This window comes from Rhinatrema bivittatum, chromosome 10 (assembly GCF_901001135.1).
Source record: "Rhinatrema bivittatum chromosome 10, aRhiBiv1.1, whole genome shotgun sequence".
Lineage (NCBI taxonomy): Eukaryota > Metazoa > Chordata > Amphibia > Gymnophiona > Rhinatrematidae > Rhinatrema > Rhinatrema bivittatum.
Genome location: NC_042624.1, coordinates 59,958,534 through 59,979,380, shown reverse-complemented (window position 1 = coordinate 59,979,380; position 20,847 = coordinate 59,958,534). Strand labels below are relative to the sequence as shown.

General features: G+C 43.5%; 1 protein-coding gene across 6 annotated transcripts in view; it reads right to left on the bottom strand.

Annotated features, from left to right (window-relative positions):
* Positions 1–16,326, bottom strand: part of TDRD5 (tudor domain containing 5) — a 139,265-nt gene extending 122,939 nt beyond the window's left edge. For 2 of the 6 annotated variants that reach the window (XM_029618461.1, XM_029618466.1), the window contains exons 1-3: positions 16,129–16,255; positions 14,236–14,475; positions 2,138–2,509 (exon numbers count right to left, since the gene is read on the bottom strand). In XM_029618461.1, coding sequence (XP_029474321.1) covers positions 2,138–2,509; positions 14,236–14,467 — 604 coding nt within the window. In that variant the 5' untranslated portion in view covers positions 14,468–14,475; positions 16,129–16,255. The other 4 variants (XM_029618463.1, XM_029618465.1, XM_029618462.1 and 1 more) reach the window with 4 other exon arrangements.
* Between the last annotated feature and the right edge of the window lie 4,521 nt (positions 16,327–20,847).

Sequence of the window (20,847 nt, the reverse complement as noted above, 5' to 3'; positions counted from 1 at the left end):
AAGTCTCTGTAAAGGGCTTTTTTTTTCTTAAACTTACCGGAGCTCAGCCTTGCCCGGCTGAGTACAAAGACTGTCTCCAGCTGCAGGGGGGAGGGCATGTGCCATCTCCGCCGCGCTCAGCTTCCTACACCTGCTGCCTTTCAGCTGCTTAAGCAGCTAAGTCCACCCTACCTGAAAAACCAGCTACCGGACCAAGGCACTCAAATGAGGGACCATGGAAATCACCTTAGGAATTCTTAACTGTGGGAAGGACATTTGGTATCACTGCAGGAGAGCGGGGCAAATTTATTTCCTCAATTCTCCTTTTCTTTAAAATGAAGCAATCCCTAGTAGGGAGATGCACGTCCACCATCTGCTGGAGACAGAATACTGGCAGGTTGATGTCACTGCAGGGGTATATTGCTCCTGGGGGAAGTCTGTGCAAAAATAAACTGAAAATTCTGCAAACTTTATATTGTTATTTTGACCAATTTACATGACAGTCTAAGTAATTACATTTTAAATTATTACAGAAAAAAGTTATTAAAGTTGCAGAATTTTAAATATTTTGAGCAGCTACTCCCCTGGCCAGTTTGCTCTCTCAGGCCCCAACTCCTCCACCTGCCAATATCTCTCCCCTTCACCTCTAGGCTCAACCCCTTCCACTCTATTGCCAGTCCCATACTTTGACCCTGTTCTCAGTACTGCCCCTCACACAGGCTCCCTCTGTCCCTCCCTCTCTCTAATACACATACACACCCTCGTACAGGCTCCCTCACATACCCAATCCCTTCACACAAGCTAGCACCCTCACATACACACAATCCCTTTTTCATACACACGAGCTCCCAATCTCTCTCACACACACCCTCCTTCACAATCTCCTCATATAGGCTCCCTCTATCTGAAACCCACATTCAAGCATTCCCCCAGCCTCCCTCCCCCCACACCCCTCCCCTCATATAGGCTCCCTCTCTGAAACCCACAAGCATCCCCCCACTCCCCCTCTTACCAACCAAGCTGTTTCTCACCCTCCCTCACGTGCCCTCTCCTCTCTCACACACACACACACATTCCTTCTCACCGGCAACCCCTTCCCCTCATACAGGCTCCCTCTCTCTGAAACCCACACTCAAGCACCCCCCCCACCCACCCTCTTACCTCCCATGCTCTCTCTCACACCCTCCTGCTCTGTCATCCTCCCCACCCCCCCCCTTACCCTCCCCTCTCTCACACATCTCTCACCGGCATGCCGCGGGACATGCTCCGTTCGTGGCGAAGATGAAGGCCCGGGCGTGCCGTTCGCGGCACACGGGGACCTTCCCTTTTTGCCGCAAATGACACACCGAGCCTTCATCTTCGCTGCGAATGGAGCGCGTCCCGTGTGCTGCGGGACGTGCTCAGTTCGCGGCATGCCAGGGTCTCCTCTGCTATTTTCTGCCGTGCTGCGATGCCCCCACTCTCACGATGGCTGCTGTCCATGGGCTTCCGATTTTGAATCCTCTTCTGGCGAGGGAGGAAATCTGCCCAGCGACAGTGGAAATCTGCAGGAAGGGCGACGAGGGAGGAAATCTGCGGGAAGGAGGAATTCTGCATTCCGCAGTAGCGCAGAATTCCCCCAGGAGTAGTATATGTACTGTGATGTCAGTCTCCATCTGCTGGTAGAGGTGCATAACCCACTTACTCTGGATTCATCTGACTTGACTAAGAAAAAGTCCTATTTCTCTTTTCATGCACATTGAAATTTCAGTTTACACAATTATGATTTTAGAAAGGTAATTGCAATTTCAGTTCTTCTCTTTGAAGATTTAGTTTCATATTACCCTCCAACTTCTTGCCTACAAGAGAAAAGGCACAGAGCATTCAGAAATATATTTTTTTAAATTGAATCTATTTATCCATTGCTCTTGCAGGAGTCCTTATGAAAAAGAACTCACCACATAGACCAATTCTGTTCCATACAGCTCCATTCAGTGAAAGCACAAGACTGTATATTACGGTTACTATGTATTTAGCTCTCGGTCTGGAAACCCCCTGAATCATCATTGCCTTTTAAGGCAACAGGGGTCCATATCTGAAAAGCTACTTAAAACAAACCACAAAACACACAAGAGCTCAATAGAAATCCCGTTCTCAGGGACACTTTTTTCCATCTCACCTCTAGTGGGGTAGTTCAAGGTAAGCAATGAGCCTGCTCGTGTCTGCTGTACCTGGATAATATCGGATGCAGCATGAAGTACTTCAAACATGGAGTAGAAGCCATAGCGTGTGTATTGGAACTTATACCCAAAACGCTGAAAGAAAGCCTTCTCAAAATCAGACAGCAGAACGGAAGAGATAGACAGCAAATCCTTCAGTTCACTCTTCACTGCGGCAGGGAGAATGGGAGCAGTCCTACCACGGCGGGCCAGATTCAAGCGTGTGCTGATAAACTCTCTTTGGTATCTCTGAGTAATTAACCTTGATTTCGGCTTGTTCTTCTGTTTGGACACCAAGACTGCTATCTTCTTTGTGGCTTCATCTGCAATAGCTGAGAACAGTATGAACAATTAATTATTTTAATGCTGAGAACCTCTTGCTTGAATGATAGTTCATGTGGGTCTTTATAGCAGAAATCACTTTAAATACAAATTTAGCAATTTAAATACAAATTTAGCAATTTGTATTTAACCCAGATATTATCTTCTTGGACCCAAGTTCCATTTTATCCCCTGTTACATGTGGTGCTCTTATGCAACTTCCATTTTAATGTAAACCGACGTGATATGTACTTGGTACATGAACGCCAGTATAGAAAAATTAAAAATAAATCAATCAATCTTGTCTAACAAAATAAATCCTCTTTACTCTTCCAGTCAGTCCTCTCTTTCATATGCCTGTTTCTACTGCAGACTGTTAAACTAAATTATATCTTCATCCTCAAAACATTAATTCTCTATAGAACAGCGTCAATTGTTAAACATTTATTTATTTTTATATTCCGCTTTTCACACTTTTCCCCAAAAATAGGAGCGTGTGTGCGTCATTCTGAATCTGTCAGGCATTGTAAGCTTTACCTTCCCCAATGAGGGCTACCTTTCTTTTCAAACTGTCCCGTTAAATGTTATTCTGATTTGGATTACTTTCTACAGTATTTTATAGTGCCGTTTCCCAACCAGTATGGTTTATTATTTTTATATACCATCACATCAGCAAGCCATCACAACAGTTTACAATTGATAACATAAAAGAAATACAGAACATATTAAATATAGTAGCATCTAAAATCTGTTAAAAAGAACATATAATCATGGCACACTGATGTGCAGTCAGACTTGATCAGCCGTACAATAAAAATCATTATCTAATGCTTAAATCCAGATCAGCACCCAGCAGTGGCTTTGAAATGTGCGGATTTCCCTTCTGAGCATTATAGTTATACATGCCTCTCCTTCCTATATGTAGCATGAGCCCTGAAGTATGGGAATTAATAGGCAGCATGTAGTGCAATGACAGCAGAGTCCCACTATGCACCGCACACACATTTCTTACAGTACATCCTCCTATTCCTTTCCCTGAGCCTCCTCTCTGAAGTCCTTCCATCCTCTCCCTTATCCCCAATCCTAGTATTAGAGGCAGCATGTGCACTGAGCACCGGTGCAACTCACCGAGTGTCAAGAGCAGCAACAGAACTCTGGCAGCCACACACGCCGCCTCTGGCAGCAACCAAGGTAATGAACCAAGCCGGCTGCCCAACATTGCATAGACTTCTGCCTTCTTTTGCACTAGTCCAAAGAGGAAGCTGGAAGCCTGGAAGTGGGAAAGTCTGCTCACAGCTGAGCAAATGAGGGGACAGGATAGGAGTTGTCCGCACACAGTCAGGATCCGAAGATAGGGAGTTGGAGGAAGTGACATCAGCGGGGTGGAGGAAGTGACGTCAGCGGGGTGGATGGCAGCCTAAAGACGGCACGTCTCCCACGGGCAAACAAGCATCCCAAAACATCTCCTCACCCAATCTAGAAAGGATTAGATAACCAGGATGCTGGGCTTGATGGACCCTTGGTCTGACCCAGTATGGCATTTTCTTATGTTCTTATGTAAAGCGGATGACATCTAAAAGGAAAACGCTTAATTTTAAACAATACTCTTATCAGAAACCTGATGGGAACAAAGAAGCCAGGCTGGCCAAGATGGCAGACACAGCTCTCAGGAGCGGCCCCAGCACTGCTACAGCCTTAGAACCGGACCTCTCTCTACCTGATGACAGCAGCATTCCGACCTGGGCTGAATTTAGAGACTGGTTTTGTGAGCTGCGGCTAGATATAAAAAACCACAAGAGAGATATTATGAATGCTATCAGCGAGATTAAAGAAGAAATGGCGGACCTTGGACGCCGGCAAGAAGAAACACAGACTCAAGTAGAAGCCCACCTACGAGCCATCCTAGACTGGCATAAAACCCCAGGGGTAGATTTTCATACAGGGCGCCCTCGCGTACTTTTGTAGGCGCATCAGGCGCAAACAAAAGTACGCTGGATTTTAGTAGATACGCGCGGAGCCACGCGTATCTGCTAAAATCCTGGATCGGCGCGCGCAAGGCTACCGATTTCGTGTAGCCGGCGCGCGCCGAGCAGCCTACCTCCATTCCCTCCGAGGCCACTCCGAAATCGGAGCGGCCTCGGAGGGAATTCGCTAACGCCCTCCCCTCACCTTCCCCTCCCTTCCTCTACCTAACCCATCCCCCCGGCCCTGTCTAAACCCCCCCCCTACCTTTGTTGGGGGATTTACGCCTCCCAGAGGGAGAAGTAAATCCCCGCGCGCCAGCGGGCTGCTGGCGCACCTAGACACGACCCGGGGGCAGTTCCGGAGGGCGCAGCCATGCCCCCGGACTGCCCCGGGCCGAAACCACGCCCCCGGGCCCACCCCCGAAACGCCCCCCTCGGAAAACCCCGGGACTTACGTGAGTCCCGGGGCTCTGCGCGCGCCGGTAGGCCTATGTAAAATAGGCGCACTGGCGCGCAAGCCCTGCTCGCGTAAATCCAGGCGGATTTACGCGAGCAGGGCTCTTAAAATCCGCCCCCCAGTGTTTAAGAGGTGGATACAGATGGAACAAGCTATGATAGGCACTGTTCCTCTACAAGCATTAATCTGGCAACCAAAAAAAGAGACATGGCCTAAGTTGCAATTGGTATCAACCCCTCTGTCTACCACCTTGAGGGTTTGGGATCAATGGCGGAAGAATATCATGGGACAACGAACATATACTACCCAAACTCATCTCTTTTACAATACGGCATTTACCCCATGACTGCCACACTCAGCATATTCTGACTGGAAAAAGCATGGTATTACAATTATCGATCATGTTTGGAATATGCAAGTAATTGTGGATTTTGAGGACCTGCGAGTCTAATATGAACTACCCTCTTCAGAGAGATTCAGATATATCCAGCTCTGCCACTTTTTGAACACTGCATTGATGCTAAACAGTTTGAAAGCAGGAGTACCTTTTTTCGAAGGCTTCTGTGGAGGGACAAACAAGATTACACAAGTTCTCTAAACTATATGGATTTCTGAATTCAGCCATTAATGATAAACCACACTTTATAAAGGCTTGGGAAGCAGATCTGGGCACTATATTGGAATGTGACGCTTAGACTGAAATATATAAACATACAGGAAGAGGGCTAATTGCAGCAAATTTAATAGAAAACTGTTATAAACTATTCTAGTGATGGCATCATAGCCCTCTCTCCTTGCACAAAATATATCCCAAGCTTTCCGGGTTATGTTGGAAAGGATGTCAACAAGATGGTGGTTATTTTCACCTATGGTGGTCTTGTCCTTACATCCAACAATTCTAGCAACAAATATTTAAATGGCTGTCCTCAATAAGTCATACTATAGGAGAGTATTCAGCAGGTCAAGTTCTCTTAAATCTCTCTAATGGAGAAGAGGCACTACAGGTCTGCAGACTGGAATATTATATTTTCGTTGCAGCGCGATGTGTTCTCGCTAAGCACTGGAAGTCACCCAAAATTCCAGAGTTATCTGAGGTGCAAAGTAAAGTGTCAGAAATATATAAATTGGGCAAAATAACTGCTTGCAAACATTCTCTCCCAAGGTTTTAAAAGACTTGGGATGCATATGAATCCTGGCTTTGGACTGATGATACTAGGTTCATCACTGCTGCTCTGCTGATTTACTCCAATGACTCAGAGTCGGTAATAGTCAGGGGTAGACTTATGGCAGATGATTCTCCACAGATGTCTCAGTTTTCTTAGTATTTTTTTATGACTAAGGATCCGAAGATAGGAAAGGAGCAAGAGTTCACAGGCAGCAAGGAATAGAGGGAGCAGAACATCTGCAAGGTGACAAGCTGGAGCAGGTGAGCAACAAACCCAGGTTAAAAAGGACAGCCAACAGCAGAGAAAGTGAAGTAACAAGCAAGGAGAGAGAGAAGGCAGCCTAAGGCAAGACTCCATAATTGTTCTTTTATGAAGAAGAGTGTAGACTATGCTGTGCAGATCAGCGAAACAAACTCCTACTTTAATACCATTTTGACATATTTTACATACAGATTACAAAAAATATGCAAACATTTAAAACACTATAGGGCATGCGTTGGGTTTGAAGAGGTTGGGAAACATTCTCACAGTACCTGGGCAGCTGAAGGTTCTCTTTTGGATGAACCAAGACTAAAAAAAAAAAAAAAAAAGTATTGACCTTGCTGCATTAGTTGCAAAATTAGGATTGCACTGGATGCTCCCCCTGTCTCCTCAAGGAGCTGTAATATTTTAAGATTCTGAAGTACACCGATGTTTTGCACTATGATTGGTCCTACAGAAAAAGCACAGAATGTGCCAGAACTCTCCATTCTTGGCTGGAAGTTTAGGCCAGCCCACCTGTAGCCAAGATCGTGTCCTAGTTCACTCATGCTCCTCTGAACAGACTGATAAATAAAATTAGCCAGTGCCCAGTGAGGAGTTCTTTATTTTTATTTAAAAATACTTATATTCCTATCATACAGTGAATTGCAGTAATTGATTGAGGTTAAAAACAAAACTCTTGTACCAATTTAAGAAAATCAAAAATATATCTTTTAAAAAAAGGCCTTAAAATCCTCAATTTTAATTTAAAGTACCCGGCTGATGAAACATGTAATTTGAGGGAAAAATATAATTCTGAATCAAATACAAATATATTATGAACTTATTCTGAAAATAATATGTTTTCACCATTAAATCAGAGTTCTGTTAGATCTCCGTGTTTCATCTTTTTTTTGAGCTCAGAGAACTTGGTGTTAATTATAAAATCCCTTTTCCATTTGTTGTTTGCACGATATATCTTTTCAAGTACACTGTTCCTTCTTTTGCTTAATGAACTGCTCAGTTCCTCCCCTTGGGCCTAAGGCCACGAATGTGGTGGAAGGACGCACTACTCTGCATGACGAGATGGCAGTGTCTCCCCTGGGCCTTCCCCAAGCTTCTTTAGCATGGATGGCAAGCAAAGCTCTTTCCCACAGCTCCTTCACTGAAAATCTGTTAAGATTTGAGGAAAAGCTGCCCTTGAATCAAGAGCTGCTGAGAGCAGGTCTCAAACCTAGACGATAATGAAAAGTCCATAACTTGCTATTGCTTGCTGGGGGTGCTTGTGCTTTCACTTTGAGAGATGATGAAGAAGTTTTAAAGGCATGCTTTTTGGGGTGTTTGAAAGCGTGATAGAGCTGTTTCCTGCTTTCCTTTTCCCCCAGCCCTGCCTCTGAGTTACACTTATAGGCTACTGCTCAATGAAGGGGCAGGGAGAAAACTTACATGATAGGAACCAATTAGTACTATGTATAAATAAGTGCAAAATAAGCCCTCAAACTTGGCACATAGATCTCTACCAATTTAGGGAGTTGGGGGGAAAAAACTGAACCGAATCTCATGGCCAACATTTAGTGGCCTCATACAAAAGTGCAAAATTAACCCCTGACTACAATTAAAAGAAAAACATTAGGTCCACTGAAGATCATAGGAAACAAAATTAGAAGAATTACTTGTCATTGGTTGGCGAAATTCTGCTTTGTACCAGGAAAGGAAGAGTAAGCAAGTGATTTAGGTCAAATTTTTGTCATCTACAAAACAGAACAAAAATTTCAATACATGATGGTAGCATTTTAGATCTTTGTAGCAATTATTTCTATATGGTTTGTTTACTTTCATACCCTAAGCAACAAGATTCTACAGAGGGGGCCACACTAAACTACACACCTCATACATAAATATATATTGTAGTAAAAGGATAAAATAAACCACTCCATACTTCAAAGCAACAAGTGAGCTGGCAAACAGGACCATAAACAAAGATTCCGAGCATGGAGATAGAAAATAAACGTCCTAGGTTAATTGATTTTACTTGCAGGAAAGCTGCTCATTTCTTCAGGTACCAAAAGCTCTTAACAGAAGAAATGGATTTTGCCTTAATTCCAAAGATGCTAATGATCCACAGACATTGAATCTACGGTTTGTAGATGACTAAACTTTACAGCTTCTGTGATCATTTACTACAATAAATGCAAACTACTCTTCAGAGTAGTGAAGAGCCACCTCATGTGGGTTAACCCCATGCCTTCTGTTATGGGTAGCAACAAAGGGCAGAAAAAGGGAAAGATCACCAGATACAGGGTTCAGACTGTAAAAAAAGCAAATAGGCTACGACGAAGTTAAAACCAGGCATAAAACAGAGCAAGATAGAGAAAACTCCTCTTGTAATTCAGAAAAAGAAAGAAAAGTACCATTACAATATAAAGAAAGAAAGAAACCAAATACCATTATGCTGCCAAATGCACCAGTTGAGAACATGACCGCCAACGGAGGTAGAAGAGTGGTGCCATAAAGGGGCAAAGCGAGAGAATTTCCCCAAAGAGGGGCAAATGCGCTCAAACTCTATAAATGCCCAGTGAAGAGAGCATAAAAATTGAATAAGAAATCCCAGGGAACCCTTCTAAAGGGAAGGGGAGTAAGAGCGCCTTTTCAAATTGACAAACAACAAGGACTGTCCGAGAAAGCCAGAATATGAGAGAACCAATAATAATGAACCCTTTCCGTCTATCTCCACCCCACCTCTTTGACCATCTGTTAAACATTTGCTGTATATTTACTAAATAACTGCAAACTGCTGCCAATGTCCGTCCTGCAAGTTCCAATTTGTCCTTTTGGGTAGCTGCTGTATAAACTTGAACCCTGCTTAGACATGATCCTGTCATTCTCCCACAACCTTGGTGCGAGACACATCTCCGTGGGTGTCTCCCTCATAATCTGTTCCCTATGGCCACCCCTGTCAACCTCTCCTTACCTCTTTACCCTCCTCCATCTCCCTCCCCCCCTCCTGCCTTATCCCTTGTATCCTGATACCCCTTGAATCCATTTTACCACAACCTTGTACATGGTACTTTATATTATTTGCTATAACTAATATCCCGTTTATTCTGTACCTTCGTTATATACTTAAATATATTCTCTTATTTAACTTCCTTTGTTCTTATGTAAAAATTGTTAATTGTTCCTTGTAAAGGCCACGCTATCATAGTTTTAAGTTATTTGTAAACCGATACGATGTGCAAACGGTTGTCGGTATATAAAAGCTCCAAAATAAAATAAATAAATTGTTGCAAAAATGAATGCTTGATGATAGTATAAAAATCCGGAAAGTTAAAACCACCCCTGCCCTTAACAGCTTTCAACTTAGGGCGATTCGAGAAAGTAAACGGTCAAGCTGGTTATAAAAATCTCTGGAAAAGAAAATGGGTAACAAAGTGCAAAATTCAGCCATGGGGCAAGAACCATCTTAATAGTATCCAGTCTCTCTCACCAAGTAAAATTAATTAATTAATTTATTTATTTATTTAAAGGCTTTTATATACCGATGTTCATGTACTGGTACATATCACGTCGGTTTACATAGAACCAAAGTTGGAAATTACATCGAACAAGAGGTTACAAGTAACAGGGCAAATAACAGGGCTAACTTGTAAGAGATTATAGAAAAGGTGAAGAGGAGACCATTGTAAAACAGCGTCACGTAACATTTGTAACAGAGAGGACTCACAGTATGACCCTGTATGGAAACTTGTGTCATAAAAACAAATGCCCAGGTATTTGAGACACTTTAAGAATCGGGTAGTCTGACAGATCTACCAAAGCTCCAAGGGAATTTAAAGCAAGCATCTCCGTTTTATGCCAATTAACCTTATAACCAGAAAGTAAAGAATAAGATGAGATAAAAGCAAACAAATGGGGAAGGGAGGTAGTAGGGTTCACAAGGAACAACAACAAATCATCGGCATATGGAGACAGTTTATACACTTCAGAGCTAATGGGAACACCTTCAATGTTGGAATTCTGTCTGATAGCTAACAATAGGGGTGCCAAAGCACGGTTAACCTAAAAAGGGGAGAGAGGACACCCCTGTCGAGTGTCTCTATGCAAAAGAAAGCAAGAGGTGATCTGATTATTAAGAAACAGAAAGGTAGTTGGGAAATAAAGGAACTGTACCCATGATAAAAAGGCAGGGCTAAAACCAAACCATCGGAGCATACCAAATAAATAACTCCATTCCACATGGTCAAAGGCTTTTTCAGCATCTAAAGATAGGGCCATGACCAGGGAAGAGAAAGAGGAGACCTGTTCCTGCATATGAAGGAAGAGGCAAGCACTGTCTATAATTAAGTGATTTTTAATAAACCCAGAATGATCGGAGTGTATGAGAGAACACATAACATCCGTCAACCTGAGAGCCCGGATCTTAACAAATTCTGTAATCCGTATTTAAGAGAGATATCGGTCTATAATTAGAGATCTGAGTATCCTGCCCTGGCTTCAGAGAAAAAGGAATCAGATAAAGTTTGAGGTTCAGAGAAAAATGGTATGTAAATGAGGAAGAAGCAAATCCTGGAAAGCCTGAGAGAAGTTCACGGTGAAGCCATCAGGTCTGGGTGCTTTCCCACAGGATAGACAAGATAAAGCCACTGCAATTTCCACTGGAGGATCCAGGGATCTTCGTTGCTCCTCAGTGAGAGAGGGGTAAGAAACCTGCGAAAGAAACTGATTAATATCCACTGTGGAAGTAGTGGATTCCGACTGATACAAATTAGAATAGAAATCTCAGAAAGCACATATCATATTATCTGAAAGAAGTACATTATCTAAGAGAGACTTAATCATGGAGATATGTTTATCATCTTTCCGGTGCTTAAGATATGTAGCAAGCAGAGGGCAACATTTATTATTTTCAGCAAAATAGTGAGCATGCTGAGTAAAAAGGGTATGACCCACATGAGAATTTAGGAGCTTATTGTAAGCATAGTGAGCTTTTAATAACTGCAGTAAAGTGGCAGGAGACTGTGATGAGATGTGGGACTTTTCTAAAAGCAGCCACCTCAGCATAAAGAGACTCAATGGTGGCCTTCCTGTGACGAATATAATCTCACTATGGATGGTAGCTTTAAAAGCAGCCCAGATGGTGGAGAAAGACATCAGGTATGATATTGTGCAAAAAAATAATCAGTAATCTTCACTTTAAGAAAAGCTGAAAAAGAAGAATCCGCTAGCACAGCCAGATTAATTCTCCACTGGCGATCTTCAATGAGAGAAGAGGACAAAGTATAACCGAATGATCAGCCACCAAAATAAGATAAATAGCTGCAGAATCAATGTGAGGTATCATAGACCCAGAGACCAGAAAATAATCGATACGAGAATATGTAGAGTGAGGAGGAGAGAAAAAAAAAAAAAAAAAAAAAAAAAGATATAACCTTTATCAGTAGGAGGCAATAAACACCAGGGTTCAGCCAAACCAAAAGCAGCAATAAAATCATGTAAAACCTTATGTGACTTGGTGAGGGATAGTCTAGCTATAGACTGTTTGTCTAAAAAAGGATCTAAAGATTGGTTGAAATCCCCACCTATTATAAGATTCTCAGAACCCATCCCTAAAAGCTGAGCAAAAACCGTATTTATATAAAAAAAAAAAAAGCTGGATTGTCAGATAGGAGTATATAGATTTAAAAAAATGAAAGAAATTTTGAATAGAAGCCTTAACTGAGACCCATTGGCGTCAGATATGTGGTGAGAAATCTGCGCCCCTAGTTTCTTGCGAAACAAAATGGCCACCCCTCTCTTATGCTGAGCAGGACTAAACACTTCACCCACCCAAGCCTGCTACAGAGGGAGAAAGATGAGTCTCCTGCAGCACCACGATATCAGCATGTAAAGACTGCAGATACATTAGAATCTTCTTTCGCTTGATGGGGTGTGAAAGCCCATTAACGTTCAATTAAACCATCTGGAGTGTAGAGACTGTAGAAGCCATAGCAATAATCTAACAGTAAAAACCAAGCACCATCAATATACAAAAAGCTCACTAAAAAAAAAAAAAAGGGACAAAAATGCAAGTGAGGTGACAGGAAGAGCAATCGAAGCCAAAAAATGGCAGCATGAGAAAAAATGAGCCTCAGGGCAGGCAGTGGCATAGAAAGATCCTGCTAAAAAGGAGAAGAAAGATATGGAAAAACGTATATGGAGACTACTACACCTGCAAGGAATAAAATGAAAAAAAAAAAAAAGTGGTCTATCTTTGACCAGTGAGTCCAAAACTAGCAAAATAAGTCCCTCACAGAGTAACTATAAAGATCCCCCCCAAAAATAGAAAAGTTTAAAGAGAATTAGGCAGCCATCATCCATGAGAGATGTTAGGAAGGACTCCTGGCAGAGAGAAGAAGCGTGATAATCCAGCAGGACCATTCAAGTGACCATGCTCTGGGAATGCTCAAGGGAGGTGAGAAAACGGATCCAGGTCTTCTGGGAGATCAAAAAGCTTTGTTTGATTGTGACAAGTTACCTTCATTTTCACCGGATATAGAAGGCCATAGCGAGCACCCAACGCCTGCAGGTGAGAGCACATAAGCAAGAAATGCTTTGTGCTTCGCCACAGTGGTTTTAGCCAAATCAGGGCTAAACAAAATTGAATTACTTTGATAAGCTACTGGCAATTTGGAGTGTGCCACTGTCAATCTCAAGAGAGCCTGCGGATAACGAAGAACCTTGAAAATGATAGGTCTGGGGAATTTGGAGTTCCGCAGCAGCCTAGATGGAACCCTATGGGAATATTCAATCTCAAAAGGATTATCGAAAGGAATCTGAAGGCACACTGGAATCGTAGTTAAAAATCCAATTATGTCAGAGCCCTCAGCACCCTCTGAATGCCGAGAAGTCTGATGTTATTTCGGTTAGCAAGGTTCTCCAAGTCATGCTGCAGGCGCTCAATCGTGTGAGTTAGCTGAGGGAGAGGGTCAGTAGCAAGGAGTAGAGACATTTGCAATGCCAGATCCTCAAGCTGCGACTGAAAGGAAAACATTTGCCGAGACATGACCAAAAGATCTCCCCGAACTGCCGAAGTCGCATCAATATTCAGCTGTATCATCTCTTTAAGCTAAGTTCAGTGAGAACCAAATTGGCAGACGCCATTGATTTAACACGAGTCGCTCTCTCCGGGATCGGTGGGTCTTGTTTTGCCCTCTTCGAGTCTGAAACCACTGCGAACGTGGCTTCTATCGTCCCTGGTTTAGGGCTGGACATTGCCGGAAGAGAAAATGTGAGAGAAAAAGCCGGTCACTATAGCAAATAATGGGTGTAGGTGGAATTAAGCAAAAGGATCTTGTGGAGGAACGGGATTAAGCAGCCATCTTGGTCACTGCTCAAGAGCGCCCTTCAAGGGCCAGATTTAAGATTTTGACACCAATAGACAAAATGCCATGGTGGCACCCTTTGAAGCTGTCAGCACATGGCTCTATATTAAAACAGAAGCAGGTACCACTTTGACCTGGATGTATGGTGCTCTAGGCATTTGATTAAGCCTAAATCCGACTGCCCCTTCCTCAATTAACCCCTCCTAAATCATGGCCTCATTCTTACTCAAAGCCTCTTATTTGTTTTTTATCTGTAGGTCTTGTCAGTTTGTCTTGACTAGACTGTAAGCTCCAAGGAGTAGAGTCTCTTACATGTCTCTATTAAGCAATGCGGTTTATAGAGTAATTAAGCAAAACATACATCACTATGTGTTGAAGTTAGTTGCCAAGTATATCTACGGGAAAGCTTCAGTTATCCCATTACTTCTAAGCCACTTACCAAATAGTGAACCAGATTTTCAGTTATTTTCACATCTACACATTCCTTAGTAATTTCAAGCTAATACAGGAAAGTCAAAGAAGGAAATGCTTCCGCAGATGTTCACCCACCATTCAATATAACGGTTCCATCTCTGTAGGTACAGATTTTGACCACGTCCGGCATGTCTTCTACCAGTTCCATAGTAGAGCGATACCCCAAGGTGCGCAATGGGAGATGGGTACCAATCATCGAGCGATAATCCTGTTCTAATTGCCGAGGTGTCAAGCCATCCTTAGCTGCTGTCAGCAGGGACCTAATTTCCTTCCTGAGAGCTCCAATGATCTTCTCCTGGTCTGACATGCTTACAACTACAGTAAAGAAAATGAAGAAAAAAAAAACAAAAAACCACCGTCACTACCAGAAAATTATTTTAAAGAGAATACACAGCAGATTACTAACTTCATTATGGGACTGTACGACATGGGACAGTGCAGCATCTTACCAACAAACTTCCACAGCCAAGCAGCAGTAAAGCCATCTGCACTCTCAAAGCAGTATGACATTTTCTTCCAAAAATTGTTTTTTTTTTAACTATCTTGCCAGATATACACCCCCCCCCCCCCCAAATTTCTTCATACAGATGCCATATCAATTACAGTATTTCAACTGTCAGAATGGTAGATGACACCTGTGTCTTCTCCTCCTCACCAGTTCATTGCTTGGTAGTCCAAAACTCTCAGGAAATATCTTACTAAGGCATTTTATTATCATTAATTCTAGTACTGAAGCTTTGATTTGTGATCACTTACCCCATGCTTTTAAAGAACTGGATACTTTTCTTGCCCTATTAGCATCAAAGTTCATTTCATTCTATTCTCTCTTTGTGGTCAGCCATTACAGTAGTTAAGTAAATATGTTTTTAAAAGCCACCTGTTCCTTGATTGCCTCAGAGGTGAAAAGAGTAGGTAAAATAAATTAAGTAGAAATTAAATGCTAGTTCAAGAAATAATTTCCCAGAAATGTATATAACAGGAACGGATGAAGGATGTGGCTTTCGGACATGGCAATAAAGCACTCAAAGTCTCAAGTTTACATGCTGAGAAAAAAAATCCTTAAGATATTTCCCCCCACTGTGTATCAGCTGATTTTTGTTTTTCATTATCTTTTTACACACTCATAATGAAGGAAGACCCATTAAACTGTACTTACAATGATAAAGTTCTACTGTTTAGATTCTTCCCACAGTATTTGTCAATTAAAAATCTAGCTCTATAGCAACAGTATACGGAGGTCAAGCTGGAAAATTGTATCTGGAGAGAACATAAGACGTTTGCTACATGAGATTTTTTTTTGGGGGGGGGGGGGGAGGCGGATAGTGGTGGTGATGGGGAAGACAAGGTTTACATACGTAAATCAAAAGTACAAGGGGACGCAACTGCAATGCTCACATTTAAGATGGGAAAATTGCCGTGAAATCCGATGGTCCCCCCTCCACTTCTAAAGGTGGTTTCTATTTTTTTTTTTTTTACTGAAACCACTGGACTCAACTACACTCCCATTTACACCCGCCCCACAAGTCATCTTAGCCTGACTCATCCATCCTCCTGCTGCCTATTCGGTAAAAACATACCATGTCCAGGGACCAGACATTTTTTGGTAAAAGCTGGAAAAAAAAAAAAGGGCAAACAAGACGCAGCCCCTGCGCATTTTCACGTTCTCACACAAATCATCATGTTGGATAGTTTGGAAAAATGTTGATCACATCCAACTCCCCAATGAAAAGCAGAAAACTGGATGAACACCCAAAGCAGTTAGAAGTATTATTGGACTCAGGAAGGAGTGAAGACGCTCTGCCAAGTCACCCCGCACGCTAAAGGACACCTGCAACCGGCGAGGCCCGCCCCTAGAGCCGTGAATGGTAGCCCACGACCCTGCGAGTAAAAAAAAACCAAACCCTTCCTTCTCGCCAGGCCCACCGACCCTGCGAGTGAAAAAAAACCCTTCCTTCCCGCCACCCCTACCGATTACGCAGATCTCGCACGGTTCCTCTCTGTCTAGCCGCTAGGTTCCTCCCCCTTCTTTCTTCCAGCTCCGCGGGGCTCGTGCTCCGGTAACTCCGCCTCTCTCCACGTGCCACGCACTTACGCACCTGCGTTTTAGAAAAGTCCCAGCGGGAAAGGGCGGGCTACCCCCGACTGCGTGGTGCGCCGTCCATGCGGACAGGAGGTTCGGCGAAGCCACGTTTAGCGTTGGGTTTACGTCCCAAACGAATTATTTGAAACCGCTAAAAAAGAAGATTTTGGAAGAAGTTAACCTATTGGCAGTGTGGGTTTTTTCTAATAATAGTAACAATAATGGGATTTGGTTCTCTGCGGGTCTGAAACTATTTTACTTATCCTATGTTGAAAAAAACAAATGTATTTGAAGACTTGTATGGAGGGAAAGACTCATATTGCCGAAACAATTTTATTAGGAAATGCAAAATGGGGAACACTTTGTTTAGACTAAAATTAAGCTATAAGAGTATGAATACTTTAAATAAGTTTGGTTTACCTAATCGCGTAAAGTTTTGGCATCGATGAGTAAGGTTGTATTTTTTTATAACTAGGAGCTGTGGTGTGGGTTTGTGTAATGTGAGGGGACGGGCAGCGGATCTGGTCGCCACTGAAGCTAGTTTTTGGTTTTGGCATTTTATTCACTATTGTCATTTTTGCTAACAGTGGATTGTCAAAATGTCTTAAGGGGTTCTTGTCTCTTTCACTCCCTCCTTTCGCCCTCAGTGGAGGTGTACTGGCGAATTAATTTTATTATTGGTATGGATAAAGTTGTGTATGCTTCATGATGATTCTGATCTGTTATTATCAGAATTTGCAGTTATGACCCAGTATTGACAAGGTCCGGCGGTAGAGCCATGGTCATGCCAATACTGAATCATGAAAAGCACATTTTGGGATTGATTAAGCTATTTTCTTTCAGTGCAAATGGGCTGAATTACGTTATCAAGTTGAAAGAAATAGTAACCTGCTTGTGATCCCTGAGGGCAGAAATTTGTCCAAATAGAAGAAATGCATCTGTCGGACATTGAAACTGAGTAGTTTAAATGAGACCGAGGGCCAATGCATTTATAATTGCTCTTTGGAGAATACTAAAGAGAGACGTCTAGCAATATTTTTACCAAGTGATTATGTTGACAGCTCATCCAGGTGTTAAAAAGAAGTGATGGTTGTAGCCTTTACGGAGGAGAATGTATCAGAAATTAGAAGTAGTTTACTTTCACAATTTGGGTAATAGTGCACTGCATTTATAAGTGAATACTGTAAGAACCTGATTTGCTGTCCAGCTATACACATAATAATAATAGGTGAAGATTAAAGTCTCATTTTAGATCCAGTGCTGGACAAAACTGAAATAGAGAACATACCCATTTTTACATAATTGGTTTATCTGGTAGACGTACAGCATCTCATCCATTCTTCAGCAAAGGAATGCTCTTATTTACTCAGCCCTCCATCAGATTGCCTCCTGGACTGATTATTTCCTTGTATCCAAGAGCCTAAATGAATATGCACAAAATTGTACTAATGATGGTATTGAGATATTCAACCATTCCCTGATTTCCTTTAGGAGTTGTTTTTTTTTAATCTTTAAACCTCAGTCACACCTAAAGCTTTCAGATAGTCTTAATTGCACACTCTTGCAATAACACTGGGCAACAAATTTTCACAAAAGTCATGTTACGGAAATGAAATTAGTCAATTCTTATATATTTCCATGTGCTAAACATGAATGTGACTGTGAAAATACAAAATTGGCTCTAGTTTTTTGTAATATGCAATAATATAATTACATCTTGAATTGTATGCCAATAGTAGGAGACCTACGGTTAATACCGTTTGAAAAATGAAGTCATAGACTACGTCTTAGATTTCTTTGCTTGTCTCTTGTACACCTGTTCGGGAGCATTTCTGCGGAGTGTCCAGCAGTAATCAGCTAGCATGAATATTTCAAATGCTCACCCTTTCTGACTGGGCTTCATATAGTACACTGCTGACGTCAGCTTACTCAGCAGCAGCATGGCAGTAGAACTGCATTGCATCAGAAAATGATGTAATAAACTCTGGATGACGTGTGCATGATGGTATTATGCAATATGATGCAATATTACATCATTCTAGGCTTATTTACAGTCCTGGATAAATTTACATGACTAAACATAGAAAGTGAACTATATTAAATATCTTCAAAACGAGAGCCAATAAGAACATAAGAAAATGCCATACTGGGTCAGACCAAGGGTCCATCAAGCCCAGCATCCTGTTTCCAACAGTGGCCAATCCAGGCCATAAGAACCTGGCAAGTACCCAAAAACTAAGTCTATTCCATGTAACCATTGCTAATGGCAGTGGCTATTCTCTAAGGGGTAGATTTTCAAAAAACGCGAATAGGCGTACTTTTGCTGGCGCATCAGGCGCAAGCAAAAGTACGCTGGATTTTAGTAGATACGCGCGGAGCCGCGCGTATCTGCTAAAATCCTGGATCGGCGCGCGCAAGGCTATGAATTCTGTATAGCCGGCGCGCGCCGAGCCGCGCAGCCTACCCCCGTTCCCTCCGAGGCCGCTCTGAAATCGGAGCGGCCTCGGAGGGAATTTCCTTTTGCCCTCCCCTCACCTTCCCCTCCCTTCCCCTACCTAACCCACCCACCCGGCCCTGTCTAAGCCCCCCCTTACCTTTGTCGGGGGATTTACGCCTCCCAGAGGGAGGCGTAAATCCCCGCGCACCAGCGGGCCGCTAGCGTGCCGGGACGTGACCTGGGGGCGGGTCCGGAGGGCGCGGCCACGCCCCGGGCCTGCCCCCGAAACGCCCCCGGCATGCCCCCTAAACGCCGCGATGACCGGGCCCGCCCCCCGACACGCACCCCTCGGAGAACCCCGGGACTTAAGCGAGTCCCGGGGTCTGCGCGCGCCGGTGAGCCTATGTAAAATAGGCTCACCGGCGCGCAGGGTCCTGCTCGCCTAAATCCGCCCGGATTTGGGCGGATTTAGGCGAGCAGGGCTCTTAAAATCCGCCCCATTGTGAACTTAATAGCAGGTAATGGACTTCTCCTCCAAGACCCTGTAAAAGGAATTGGCAAAAAAAACAAGAAAGGGAAGGTGGGGGAAAAAAGCCTGTGACCAACCGATTAGAAAACTAAAATCAGACAGTAAAGCTAAAAACAAATTCCTTTTTAGTGATTGGTATATATTAACTTTGGGAATGTGCAAGAGTAGCACTTTCTCGAGATAGGCATGGAGGAAGTGGAAGCCCGCAAATATTTAATACCGCAGGGCCTGCACAGAACGGGCTTCAGTGCCAGTAGCAGCAATCAGCACCTCCCCAAATATCCACATGGCAGCAGTGACAGCAGTAGCAGAGGAATGAGAGAGGCTCTGAGGTTGCTGGCAAAAGAAAGAGAGGGGGGGGGTCTGCCTTCAGTGTGTGCAAGTGTATGAATGGGAGTCTGCCTGGGGGTGTATGTGTGTGAATGCATGGGTGCCTGCCTGAGGCTGTATCTGTGTATGAGAACGAATGGGTGTCTTCCTGGAGTCTGTCTGTGTGAGAATGGGTACCTGCCTGTGTGTGGTGTATGTGTGTGTGAGAATAAATTGGTGCCTGCCTGCCTGGGGTGGGTGTGTGTGTGTGTGTGTGTGAGAGAGAATATGAATGTGTTGCATGCCTGGGGGGTGGGGAGGGAGCGGTGTGAGAATGAATGGGAGCTGCCTGGGGGTCAGTGTGGGTGTAACATTATGTAATCCACAAAAATGTATGTATATATTTAAGGAAACATACATAAATTGTCAAAATAAGTTTTGTTCGTTTAACCTCTGGTTTGCTAGTAAACTGAATTACTGTGTCGTGAAATTATGTTTGTCTAAAAAATGTCACCAACATGAAGTTTGGAAAGCTCTGGTCTAGGGTCTAGCAGCTAAGACATAATGGTAAAAAAAAAAATGCAGAGTTATACATTTAGGCTGCAAATGCTCTGTTGCATTTGGTGGTCTGTGGGCTGATCCCATGAACTGCCACACTCACCTCCCTGCCCAGACCACCTCTTTTCTCTTCCAGTGTGGCCTGCAGAGTCTGGCCCCCCACATGGCTGGATGCTGCTAGTCTTAAACACAGGATGCCAGCAGCTTCACATGCAGCAGGTCACCACTGAGCCATCTTGGCGCACCTCTCTTTAGGCGGGCACCGAGCAGCCCCCATTTAAAGGGCCAGCAATGGGAAAGCCCTGATGGCACCAGATGATATCATTCCTCCAGGCCTATAAAAGGCTGCGACCAGTATTCTCTCACTGCCTCAGCAACAGATCCATGTACTCCTCAGTAGAATGTGTTGCTACCAGTGACCTTGTCTTCAGGTCTTCAGCTTCATCCTCGTTGCCCACTTGTTCTTTTCCTCACCTATCTGCTCTGCCTATCTGTCTCTCCTCTCTTAGACAGATTCCCTGTTCTTGACCTCTGCCTGATCTCGGATATACCTGACTGCTGCCTGCCTCTGACCACTGCCTAATCACGGATACTCTTGACCGCTATCTGCCTCTGATCTTTGCCCAGACCTTGAATTCGCCTGACCTCTGTCTGCCTAAAATCCAAGCAACCCTAGGACCTTTTCCATCCTCCTCCTAACCCCACCTAATTCCTGCTGGGCCTCTGCACCCAAAGGCTCAACCTGTGGGGAATGAGGGCTGGTATAGGCGAAGC